The sequence below is a fragment of the Equus przewalskii genome, chromosome 4, assembly GCF_037783145.1.
Source record: "Equus przewalskii isolate Varuska chromosome 4, EquPr2, whole genome shotgun sequence".
NCBI lineage: Eukaryota > Metazoa > Chordata > Mammalia > Perissodactyla > Equidae > Equus > Equus przewalskii.
Genome location: NC_091834.1, coordinates 44,229,829 through 44,243,814, shown reverse-complemented (window position 1 = coordinate 44,243,814; position 13,986 = coordinate 44,229,829). Strand labels below are relative to the sequence as shown.

Genomic DNA, 13,986 nt, shown 5'->3' with positions numbered 1-13,986 from the left:
ACATTCAAAAAAGAATTCTAATAAGTCAATGAGAAAAAGACAAGTAAAATTACTAAGAAATGACAAAGGAAATGTACAGCAAGTAACAATATAAAATGCAATGGCCACAGATACCAAACCTTGCTCATAATAAAGTGAACTCATATTTTAATAAAGAGATAGTATCCAAAAGATTAAAAGAAAATTTACTACAATGCAGTGTAATCAAGTAGTTCATACATTGTTGGTAAGAACATAAGTAAAGTCTTTATAGGACAGTCTGGCAAAGTTTTTTCCAAGTTAAATGCACTTATCTTTTGATTCAGCAATTTCACTTCTAGGACTCTATCCTACAGAAATTATTACATGAATATATGACACATATTTGTTAGCACTATATATAAGTAAAAACTAGAAACAAAAATAAAAGTAAATATATTACGGTTGAACCATTCTATAGCTAACTATGCACCCCATTAAAAAGAATAACAGATCACATGAAAAGAATCTCAAGATTAACAGATGAGTGAAATAATGCAAGTTGCAGGAAAAATCCCACGGTATTTATTTCATTTATTTAAAGAAACAGAGAGAACATGCATGCATATGTATGCACACATGAGCCTGCCTTGAAGGGGCTCTCACTGGTCAAATCTGGACAATTTAAGAATCAGAAAGAGCCATCAGGTTATAGATGATAACATATGAGCCCACAGTAATACTGAAAGGGAAAAAGGGGGAAGAAAAGTTCTTTGCAAGACAAATGCTGCCTAATAAATGCAGAAGGAATGACAGAATTAGAAAATCCCCATCTTGCAGCCAAGAATATAATAACCGATTCTGGCGAGGATGCTAAAACCACCAAGTAGAAGGCTGTTGGGGAACAGGATATTAACAAAGTCTCCAAGTTATTATCCCACAGACTACTTATTAATTACAAAGAGAAAAAAAGCTTTAAAATGGAGAGGTTTGATTGACAGCACTGTAAATATCACCAATAATGCAATAAACTGGCATTGTAAGTTTTCTGATATGAGGAATCGCAAGTAAACATCACCAACATAGTACTCTTACCAAAAAAATGTTTTAGACTGAATCTAATCATGAGAAGACAATCAGACTAATCTAGATTGAGGAACATTCTGTTGATACAAATAATCAATAACCAATCTATAGATTAGAAAGATAAGGTGATGTTTATCTGCGCCAAGTTGAGGACTAACCCGGAAGTGCAGTCTCCAGCAGGAAAGAAAGCACTCAGGAGAAGCGTGACTTCTGGCATGTTATATACTGCTTCAGAACAAGGAACATACATCAAGCACGACAGGAATATATATATATATTTTTTTTTTCTTGAAATCAGAAGGAGATGTTTTGCTGCAGTTTAGCATGTCACAGCAGGTCAACTTGACCTTGGTTTTCTAGGAAGCAAAGCTTATCTTCAAAGAAGTGCTGGTTATTGGCATCAGACAGAGGGAGATATTCATCGCTATCTTTAAAGAGCACATTCTTTGCTTTGGGAAAATGTTTCAAGCAGATGTACAATATGTGTTTGGAGGGCCATAAGTCAGGCTGCTCTGGGAAAAACAAGTTTTAGGCTGAATCAGAATTAAACCAGAACAGCTTTCCCATTTACCTTAGTATGTGAAAACTTATTAATCTTATTATTTTCATCAGTTCTACAAGACATTCTAAAAAGTGGCTTAGACTCTTCAACACATCGACGTCATGAATAACACAAAAAGAAAATTTGTTCTAGATTAAAGGAGACTAAGCGATATGATACCAAATGCAACGCATGATACATGAATGAATCCTGGATGGGGAGGCGGGTGGAATCATGGTGATAATAAAAGTATAGAGGTTACAAGAGGAGTTTGCATATTATTGACCATTACATTTTTTAAAAAATATGTTTGTGCATGCACATGAAAAAGCAAGAAAAGTCTGGAAGAACACACACCAAAGTTTAGAGCATGTTTATCTCTAGCTGACAGGATTATGGCAGATGTTTTCTTTAGCTCATTTATATTGATATGTTCTACAATGAAAATGTATTTATGTAATAAAACAATGTTCAATGAACAACACCTATATGGAGGGTGAAGGGTACCAGAGAAAGAGAGGTGTGAATACAGACCAAATTGTTAACGTGATTCCCCATGCAAAGAGAAGTAGAATTGAGATGGAGAGGGTGACAGTAACAAGGTCCTTCACTGTTCTACGTTACATACTTCCCTACTTGCGATTTCTATAAGTATCTATTCATATATTACTTATATTTAAGAAGAAATATTTTAATGAATTAAAAAAGATTTCTCAAACTTCTTAATAACAAGAAGACAGTGGTAAAACACAGACTTAACACCTATATACTGAGCTTGTATTCGTGGAACATAAGGAATCTGGGTAGAGGGAAGAGCGTATGTGAAAGCCCCCAAACACTGGAGACAAAGGTAAGTCGTTCAAATTGGCAGCGTATGGAATCTAAAAGAGTCCTGCCGTGAGCGTGGACTTGATTCCAAATGGAAGAATGAGTTTCAAGAGGGGATAATATGAACAGAGAGGCATTTCAGAAAAATCAGCCCTGAAGACAGTAGGGGAGCTGCAGCAAGAAGAGGCACATCTGTTCAGAAAGCACCACCCCAGCTCCCACCTGCCTGGACTCTCAACCTTCTACTGGCTCTGAGACCACTGTTTTTTGTCCTCAGAGTTTTGCTTTAGTCCCTTCTTGCCTGTGCTTGCCCCAAGCACTTGGAGAAAGAAAAAGTCTTAATTTTTAAAAACCTCTTTGTGAGTCTAATATCTGTCTTATATCAGAAAGTATACTTTATCCTACATTGCCCTGGCTCCCTGCCACGACCTACACTGGCAGCAAGACATCCACCCACACTGTAGAATTGCTTTTCTCCCTCAATTTTCACTTCCTTCTAAACCCATGCCTCTCAAAGGGTGATCCTCCCCACCTCCTGCATGAGAATCTCAAGGAACCTTTTAAACCTGTAGATATTAGAGCCCCACCCCAGACCTACTGAATCAGAACAAACACCTCAAGTGATACTGTTCCATAACAAAATCTGAGACCGTTGGAGAAAACGTCAGACTACTAGAGAAAGCATCTCTATTACTAAAAAGCATTAATATTTATTTTGTACACCACCCAAATATCAGCCACAACCATGGCAGAAACAAAGCATGCAGCACAGTTAGACTCTGACTACACATAAAACACAGGAATTTAGCAAGATATTCGTAGATTACAATGCGTCTGTAGGTAAAGTAGCTTCACTCGTTCAAGACTATACCTCTAAACAACTCTTTATCTCTAATTCACGTGACTGGCAACAAATAGAACAAAAAGTATTTGCCTGGATCCTTTACCACAGGATAAACCACCACAAACCCATCAAAGTTTTACTTCACCTTCTCTTTAAAAAATAAATCAGATTATATCCATTTTATACATACACAAAATATCTCTCAATCGTTTGACAGCCATTTCTAAAAATAAACAATGTTAATGATTCTGTGCTGAAAATATTTTTCACAAGAAATATAATTTGTACATACAAATACAAAGTAATCTTACCTTAGACAAGTTTATTTTAACAAACAGTAATATAATGCTCAAGGCAAGAACATAAAAAGAGCCTTGAAAAAGAGTGATTGCTAAATGCAAGGAAAAATCCGGGTTAACAGCCTATAAAGGAATTTAATAGTATGAAATATGGTAAAAACCATAAATATCTTAAAATTTCACAGAACTAAAAAGCAATAAGCTAAATACAATGTATTCAGTACTATATATTTTAGTGCAAGGAAGTGACTCATGAGTCACCTATTTCTATCAATACAGAGTATGCTGCACTCACTGCACCCATAGCAAAGAATCTACAATTCACTTAGAAAACTTTACTTGATCTTATTGCATGTCTTATCTCCCCTACTAATATATAAGCTGTTAGACAGCAGAGATTGTATCTATGCGTCCTCCAGTTTCCAAGCACAAAGTCTTGCATTTAAATATTTATAGAATCAAAGTAACAAAGACATTCATTTAAATAGCAGTTCATGTTTACATTAAATCCATAGAGAAAGGTGTGTTCCTCAAATCTCTCCCTTCAATCCTCCCTAGGTGGTAACAAGAGCAACACTAAAGAGGCAGAAACACTGATGGGCCCTAAGAAGACAGTAATAGGTAAGTCCAGGCGTGGGTTGGGGGTAGAGGGTGTGAAATGATGATACAAAAGAGAACTTTCAGTGGTGTATGTAAATAATAGCTATTGCTAACGTCAATATAAGGTAGGTCCAGGAGGCACTCACACATTAGAGCCCTTTGTCTCTCTTAGTCCTGGGGTATAGAGAACTAGTAGGAGGCCCCGTGATTCTGTCAATCCTTTCCCCTGGTGCTTTAGAATTTGACCTCCGGTTAAGTTTCCACATCTGTTCCTCTGAAAACCTAATAAGAATAGAACATCCACTGCATTACTTGGAAGTACTGCTTATGATAAAAATGCCTCTCAGTGGCAGACTGCATTTGAACCGAGAGGAACTATAAATGCCTGATCGGATACCTGACTTGGGCTTCCCTGAGTGTACTGACTCTCGTAATGGGGTGTGTCTCTTGAACACATGACTATGGCACTATTACAAGATATGCTGAATCCTGTATAGGATGAAGCTTCCACTTCAGGGTGACGCCTACAGCCACCTAATGCGGATCTCATTACCTGAGCTGTCACTTGGTGGAGCAGGGAGAGTCCAAAGCAGATAGCTCCCAGATGACTATGTGAGCTGCCTGCTGTAGAGACTGCTACAGAGACTCCCACGAAGAGGAAGCCATGAGGCTTCCCTGCTGGAAAGCTGTGTTTTTTCTCTTCTATCCTTTGGAGTAAACTGGTGCTGGATGTGACCAATGCTAGTCTTGAAAATCTTAAAGTGGAAATACCCTGGTAAGCATTGCAAAGCCACTCCTTTATGTTATCAATGGAGCCAACAGTTTAATGAACATATGAAACACCTTGGGATCTTGCCAAAATACAGATTCTGATTCAGAAAGTCAGGGACCTGGCCTGCAAGTCTGCATTTCTAACAAGCTCCCAGGTGATACAGATGCTACTGCTTAATGCTATGGATCCATGGACCACACTGAGTATCAAAGCTTTAAAAAACTACTGAAATAGGTTAAGAGTGACATTTTAATTTAAACGTTAAATGAGGTCTCGAACAGTTTTTAAACCTTATTTACTTTAGCTGCAGCAATAGTTCATTTACATAGGAAGAAAGACCTTAAAAATTAAAATAATTAAGTAGTCATAAAAGCTCCTATTTGGAAAAGTAAGTAAAGGATCGACACTTTACTTCTGAGAGGCTGCTGACTCCATTTTGGAGGAAGAAAGACAAATTAAAAAGGATTAAGAACATAGTGTACCTAGACAGAGACAAAAAACAAAACACCTATGTTACCTGGTCAAGGTCACCTGTCATTACTTCTCATTTTTTCAAGCCAGGTTCTACTAACAAAGGCTGGCAGCAGTGCATAACAATGTCAGTAAGACTCTGATGACCCAAAAAGGCTCCAGGAAATACATCCACTGATTAGGCTGCACATTATTATATTGAGAATTATCATCGTTACTCTTTCCCGGAAGAGAAATTCAATCTTCTAACCAAAGGTTATTAAGCAGGGTTTTTATTGGTTTTTTTCTTTTTCTATTAGTAGTCTCGGCTGATTTAAAGCTAGTGAAAGATAAAAATTCTTCGTAGATCTACTAATCGATTTAATTTCTTGCTGATGTCATCCAAATATTACTAAAAAATACTTAAATGGAAAGTCAGGAGTATGTCCATATCAAAACAACCCCTTCTCAAACATACTACTCAGTGATATCTGGTAAAAGAATCCTTTGGACCAGTAGTTGAACAAAAATGACTTAGAGGAAATTACATTAGGACACAAATACCGTAATTGATATATTTACTGACAAACATCCTATAACAATTTTATTAGAATACTATATTAATCACTACTTTAATTCATTACATTTATGAAAAATACATTAATGTAAATAACACTTCTCTTCTAAGCCAAAACAGATAATTTAAAATCTCCAAAACTCGGAATCTTTGAAGCTATTAGTTCTAACTCTACTAAGAAAGTGAGAGAGGAAAGAATTACATAATCACAATCATACAACAGAAACTCCAAAATTAATAAGAGAAATGGGAAATTAGTTATACTAGAGGAAGAAAACAGTAACATTAAAAAAACAAGATTCATGGGGCCGGCCCAATGGCGCAGTGGTTAAGTGCGCACGTTTCATTTCAGCGGCCCGGGGTTTGCTGGTTTGGATCCCAGGTGTGGACATGGCACTGCATGGCAAGCCATGCTGTGGTAGGCGTCCCACATATAAAGTAGAGGAAGATGGGCACAGATGTTAGCTCAGGGCCAGTCTTCCTCAGAAAAAGAGGAGGATTGGCAGATGTTAGCTCTGGGCTAATCTTCCTCAGGGGGGAAAAAAAAAAAGATTCATCGTTAACTTTGAAAATATCTACGGTTCACAGAACTCACAATACTACCAAAAAAGCAACTATAGTACAACACAAAGATTCACCTACAGAGGAATAAAACTATTGCTTCCCTATTTATTCAGTTTTCCCTATTTATTTATTCCACATATTAGCATGCTCTCAAAAAGCTTACAAAGCATTGCACTCAGGAGCACTAATTTCCCTCTCCTTGTCTTCCCTTCTTCCTTTTCCCATAATAGAAATAGCTCTCCAATTCTAATAAGTTAGTTTTGGAAGAAAAATGAGCAATTATTGACATCTGCTGAAAAATACTTCGAACTTGAACCACCATCAGAGCCAGTTAAATGAGTTACACAAGAAAATATGCTACAGGACTTTACAGACACAACTTGCTTTTGACCTAAATGGAATTACCACTCAGCTTCATCATCTTATTTGTCTGTCTTGACTGAGAAAGACTTTTTGGCTGTTTCTAAAAAAATCAAAGCTATCTTAGAAAGAAGGTAGATTTGCCATTCCTGAGGCTATTCCTCTGAAGCACAGGTTCCACTGTGAACCTTTAACAGCTCTAGGCATATCAGGGAACTAATGGGGTGCCCTTCCATAAACCTACATTCATTTGAACAATGAATCTACTGGGAAAGAATTCATGTCTATTAAGTAAAAGTCCAAAGGACACAAGTCTGAATCAAAGACAACAGGACAGAGGAGAGGGTGCTTTCTGAATTGTACATGGTACTGGTCCCCAGTGGACTCAGGCCTGAGTCCTAAAGGAAGGAGCTACAGTAAAATAGATGCTTTACTATTACAGCTGTGGGACATTGAGAACACAAGGCCTCAGCAGCCTGGGTACCAGCAGCAAGAGACAACCCCTCAAAGCGATGAGGAACTATACAATCAAATACCTCCAGGGACCAGGCAACTCACAAAAATGATTAAGTGATGTGGGAGAGGACTGTGGTGAACTGGAGACTGTAGGCCTCACCAGCAGGGGGCAGCCCTATTCAGCTCCAGCAGATTGTCGCCCTAAGAGGGTGAAAATCTACTGCTGCCAAAACCTCAAGAGAAGCCTGAAATCCAAAATGTGTAAAATAAAATCTCCAAGGTTTTAAATGTTAGCAACCAATTCAATTGCTTAAAAATACTTTGCTGGCCTTAAAAATACATCCACAGTCAAACTCATGACCTATGAAGTGGAGCTAGTGCCCTCAGCACAATAGGTCAACAGTACTGCTCATGCCTGCATCACACATCAGCAATGACATTCATAGATATAAGCAGTGGTAAGGTATTTGTGATCATCAGGGGTGAAAAATACCACAAACACCGGCAGCAGAGCAGCTACTTTTGATGTTCACCTATTCTGCACCTGCTCCAAGGAATCTGAACCAAGCCTAGAGAAAAAACACACATACACACAACCATGTTGACTGGTCTCAGTTTATATTCATTACCACTAATCTCGAGTGGTCCCTTATTGCTGTCTGGCAATAATATATATAATACATAACATGTGTAAATATATATGTATGTATATACACACACAATATTATGTATATATTTCCCCAAATAACTATTTTACACCAAACTCTCTCTCCCCAAATCTCTAACAGCTCCCCATCTCCACTCTGCTAATGACTTTGCTTCCTACTTCACTGAGAAAACAAGCAGCATTTGAAAAATAACTTCCACATGCTCTGATCACCACATCTAACAACCTACCTACATCTGTATCCACATAGCCTCTCTTCCCTCCAGTTACTATGGCTACTCTTATGTACTCAATCTCTCTACTTGGTGTTGGATCCCATCCCCTCTAGCGTTGTACTCAAAGCCCTTGCTCCAGTAACTATACCTCTTTCTCTCCTTACACCATCAATTGTCAACTCTCCCTGTTTGCTGGTCACTTCCATCAGCACACTAGCACGCTATATAACCCCTGCATCTGCGGTAGGCAGCCTCTAAGACGGCCCCCAGTGATCAGTGTCCCTGGTATTAACCTTCTTGCAATGACCTCCCCTACATTTGACTAGGGATCTGTGTGAACAACAGAATATGACAGAAACGGTAGGACATAGTGTGTCAACTAATCCCATATCCTTTCACTTGCTTCTCTGCAAGTATTTCACATTTATTTAATAAACCATGTGATATGAGCATTTTGTCAGTGAGCCTTTTTTTCCATAACCTTTGGGATAACTTGCCTGGTAGTATACTTGGAGTCCACCATTGCATTAGGGTAATTTCCCACATGACACAGGTCTTCATCTGACTCTAAAAACAGTATTTGAAGTTACTCATTTTCTCTTTTTTGAAACATTTTCCTTACTTGGCCTCTGGGTCACTACTCACAGTTCTCCTTCTATCTCACTGGCCATGTGTTCTTGAACTCCTCTGAAGTGCAAGAACCACTTTATTACTCTCTAGATAGCACAGCTAGACTCATAGCTTTAAATAACATCTTCAGGCTGATGAGTCCCAAATTTATATCTCTAATTCCAACATCTTACCTACCCTCTAGACAGTTTAAAAATGAACATTTACTATCTATCTCAAAACCTATTCCTCTCTTGGATCACTGCAACAGGTCTCCAAAATGGTCTCCTGATTCCCACCTGAGACCCACTTCAGTCTACTCAAGTCAGCTGTCAGTGATCCTCCCAAAGCATAAATCAAATCATATTAATCCTTTGTTCAAAACTCATGTATGTCTTCCCATATCCATCACAGTAAAACCTAAAATCAGTACTATGACCTCCAAGGCCTCACCTGGCTTGCCCCCATCTCTAGCTCCACCATTAACCAGCTCACGCACTTGGTTCTAGCCATGCTAAGCTCTGTGCTATTACAAAAACAGTCCAAGCATGCTCCCACTTCAAGATCTTTACACTCACCACTCCCTCTTCCTGCAGTGTTCCTTCCCCAAATATTCACATGGCTTGTTCACTCACATCCTTCAGGTCACTGCTCAAATATCATCTTACCAGAGAGGATTTCCTCATCACCTTTTATAAATACAAACTTCTACCTGCTCACTCAAGCACCCCTATCCACAGCATTCCCAATACTCCTTGTCCTGCTTTATTTTCTCCACAGTCCAAACCACCACCTGATAGATACGTAATGGTTTATTTTTTGCATTGCCTGTCTCTCTTACTAGACATTAAGCTCCATGAGGTCAGCAATTTCTACATTCTGTTTATTTTACATGCCTGAAATCTACAGAATGCCTAGCAGACAGAAGGAATTCAACAAACACTACTGAAAAAATAAATGCATCACAGTAACAGGAGACATTCCCACAGTGAACCTTAGCAGCAAGAGAGGGCTGCCTGACATGAAGGCAAGAGGATTGCTTAAAGGAGCACAGGCCCCACAGGTCCCACAAGCTCCGCAGACTCCCAGAACTATTTGAGAGGAGGACTGCAATACCACAAAAGGTAAGGGCAAGGCCACAGAAATATGGCTTTGTGGCCCTGATAGGAAAAAATTCACAGGAAAAAATAAGTTCACCACAGAGAGACCTGGAACACACTCTCAACCAAGTGATCAAAGTAACATCACCAGTGACTGGACAAATAAAGTTCAAAATTAAAAATTAAAACTATGAAAGAAGAAACTGTGTAATATCATTAGACTTAGAATGCAACTTCTTAAATAATGCGCTCTACTGGACTAAAATACGAGACTTTTTCCTACATCTAAATTTCATTTAAAAACTAGAAATAAATAAATAAGTAAGGCAAGCAGCCATGATGTAAAATATCATAACACTGACTTTCAAAGAAACACTGTGATTTCCAGATAATATTTCTATTATTAATAAATAAATTATTAATAAATCTGAAAAAAACACCCATCATACTTTGAGGATTCAGTATGTCTTATTTCAATTGAAATATCATGAAATATTACAGAAAAACCTTAAGAGTAGTACAAATGTAAAAGGGCTAAACTTATTTATTTAAATGCAGTTGTCAATTAGCCATTTCTAAAAGGAGAAAAAAACAAAGCAAAATTACCTTCATGGACTGTAATGCCACAATTGTCACACTGAATTATTTCATCAGCATCCTCACTATTATCTCCCAGACAAACACAGCAAATCAGAATATGGTCCATTTTTTGAGAACTCCAGTTTTGACTCTTCTCAAGAATCAGCGAGTCCTATATATTAAAATATATCAGAAAATCACAAATTAAAAGGGAATTTAATAAATAAAATTCTCACTTTAAATTATTTTATGCACTTCCAAAACTATGCCACATTCTCCATTCTTTTAGTAATTTCAAAGTACACTACATTTGAGAAGTACATCTCTGTCCAAGGACCCTCTAAGCACCCTCTCTCTAATTTTTCACTTCTCTGCAAGTCTCATATTCTCACCTCTAGGAAATGAAAAAGCAAGCAGTTAACTAACAAATCTTCATCTGTTTGCCATTCTGGATTATAGTCTGACCCTTTACACTAAGAGAAAGCAAAAATTAACCCACAAGTAATTATTAATCCTATATATGGGTTTAAAAAGTGTAAGACATGGCTCCTACAATTAGGAAGCTTATAATCCTACCTTGGGGAGACAAGACACACATATATTAAACAGGAAAAAATCAATTCAAGATAACATATAAGTGAGTATGTATGTGAAAGCATAGTTACAGACTCTATACTCCTTACATGCTGGGGAATTCAATAGTTGCAGGGTCATCAAACTACTGGCTGATAGACCCATGAGAGCCCGCATAGGTCTATCTGTGTATACAGGTACAGAAAACCATCTAAAAACAGACCCAGCTGACTAGCTGCTAGAAGAGTCAGAGTACTCTATTAGGTTTATGTCAAGAAATGTCTAGTGTAAACTGATAATAGAGATACCTAATTATAATATAAAAGGAGAAAGGGAGATGTATTAATAAATAAATACAAAAAGATAAAATTTCAAGAAAGGGACAAAATGGCTTCTTTTAAACTTTCTGCATCATAGATTTAAACTTTAAATAAATTAACAAGATAATGAACAGATTTGGCTTAGTATTACATATAGTAAAAGACGGCACTTGAGTCTATTTAAGAACCTAACCATATTCGGAAACAAAATAAATTACTTCCCTATCATACATTCAACATATTTTCATATTAATGTTTTTCATAATTTTATATTCTTTTAAACTGACCAATATCCAAAAGTAACCTTTAGAGGCACCATTTCAATAACAATTTGTAAATGACAATTGAATGACACTTGAATGTCACAATAACATTCTTGAAATATATTTTCTGTGTAATACATCTAAACTTGTAGCTGGTCTGTCAAAACAAATCAGAAAAGAATACAAAAGTAAACAAGGAGGCAATGTCATTTCTCTTGAGAATTCTAGTACTTTAAAATTTTATATTTTGCTCCTCTTTGTTATAAAACCAAACAAAATAGTTTAGAGGTTTTGGACATGGCTAGCAAATAAAGGTAAACACTTTCTAAAAAGAAAACTCACATTTTATACTACTTTGGTACAGTGAGCAAAACAAAAATCTGCCTAGGTTTCCATCCCATTAGCCATGCTTCAACGTAACAGCATTTGACTTAAAGTCAAATGTTCTTGGGTTTCATTCCCAGCTCTCACTTAAAAGCTGTTGAATCTCAAAGCTGCAGTTTCTCATCCGTAAAATTGGATGATAAAAATACTATCTATTTCAAGAGGTTGGAGTAAGAATTATGAAGAAAATCTATGTCAAAAATGTTCCCGATACATGCTTGGTACTCAAATGTTCAGTCCCATTCTCCTTTCCTCTGTTATTTCTGGTAGGTGGTTCAAGAAGAGAAACCATTTATTACCCTGGGGAATCTTCCTTGGAACTCCCAAGACAAAAATTATAAGACTCAATGAGCACTGCTGCTTTAAATATTTTCCCATGGTAAGTCCAAAAAATACTTTTTTCTTAGAATACCACATGGAAGTTAAAAAATCACAGACTAGAAAAAAACCTAGTGAACAACCTGAGTTTGATGACTGAGAGGCTACTCACGTTTATGGGCTCTGCCAATACTCCTCTGGAGGAATTACAACTAATCAGTCCTTGAAAAAAAGGTTTACCCATGTGGGAAATAAATAAACTTCTATGGGTCAGAAAAACTAGTAGCAGCAGGTGGCTCTAATTCCATTAGTTTCCAATTTCTCCATTTTGCTGAGAAAAACAGTAAATGTCTAAATTAGAACGCTATACAATTTCTCTCTACATATATTATCATTTAGAGGGAGAGAAAACAAAATTAACTTGTATTTCTGGCTCTCTGATCCCCATCATTTGAGATTTTTACTAGAATGTAATACAAACAGAGGGAAACTACATTATCCTAACCAAATGGCTGACAGACAATGCTTCAATGGGAAAGTCTAAATAACACATTCTCTCAGAAAGTTATGCTCTAAGTTGTCTTTCAGAGATCAAACACGGGTTTAAGCACACTTAGCAGAACATAAAAGCCAATTTAGTATCAATTTTTATTAGCATATTTCAGAAGATGTATATCATTTTTCAAGTTTCTGGAGAAAATAGTTAAGCTAAAGTTTTTACTACAAAATATATCATTTGAAAATATGATTTTTATATAAAAACAGAAATTGGATAAATGGGTTTTGAATGCCTCGAGTATCACCTAGAATATTCTATTAAAGTATAATTTAATGAAATCTAATGGTAATTATAAGATCAAATGGGGCACTATAGGAATAAGTCAATACTATAGAAAATTATTTTCACCTTTTTCCCCTGGGATTTAAAATTTACACAGAAAATGATAATATTGCCCAGTGCTCTCCACAGGTATAAAATATGTTTAGTGTTCACTTATATATGTATTCCACAAAGATGATTATAATAATATATATAACAGGATAACTTCTAAATTATGTGGGTTTAATAGAAGGAAACTCCAGCACACCTCACATAAAACCAGAATTAAAAGAATCCTATTGCTCCAAAGATGAGAAAAAATTAGTATACCAAAAGTTTGACCAACAGTTCCTCCTCTAAGTTTTTAAAGATGGTTAAATTCTCAAGACTCTCCAGTAATTTTTGTACAATGGTACAGATTGATATTTCTTAGGCCTGAGAGCAATTTTTTTATTTTGAAATGTATAAAAAAGGAAATTGATTAATAAGTCAGAAGTCCCCACCAGAAGTGGCTATTTATAAATTTTGGCAAAATTTTTACATTTTAATTAGCAAAAATCAGATGACAACTACCATTTCTTCACATGGCAAGATATCTAATCCATTTAACATAACAGCCTTCTATGAAAAAATATTTCCATCTGAAAATTTCTACTGATACAATTTTCTGTCATATATTAATTCTCATCTAAAGCTCTAGTTTCAAAGTCCTAAAAATGAAAACCATTCTCTGAAAATGCTACACAGCTCTCCCAAAAAATTTACTTCAGAAAACTAAAAGACAAGATAACCTTAGAGAATCT

The 13,986-nt window shown here is 36.5% G+C and overlaps 1 protein-coding gene across 7 annotated transcripts in view; it reads right to left on the bottom strand.

Annotated features, from left to right (window-relative positions):
• PHF14 (PHD finger protein 14) overlaps positions 1 to 13,986 on the bottom strand; it is a 201,133-nt gene that overhangs the window by 174,247 nt on the left and 12,900 nt on the right. For all 7 annotated transcript variants that reach the window (XR_011539053.1, XR_011539051.1, XR_011539052.1 and 4 more), the window contains exon 4: positions 10,533 to 10,677. Coding sequence is in view for 3 of the 7 variants with exons in the window: in XM_070615778.1 (XP_070471879.1) it covers positions 10,533 to 10,677 (145 nt within the window). In the remaining 4 variants the exon portion in view is untranslated. The remainder of the gene's footprint in view (positions 1 to 10,532; positions 10,678 to 13,986) is intronic.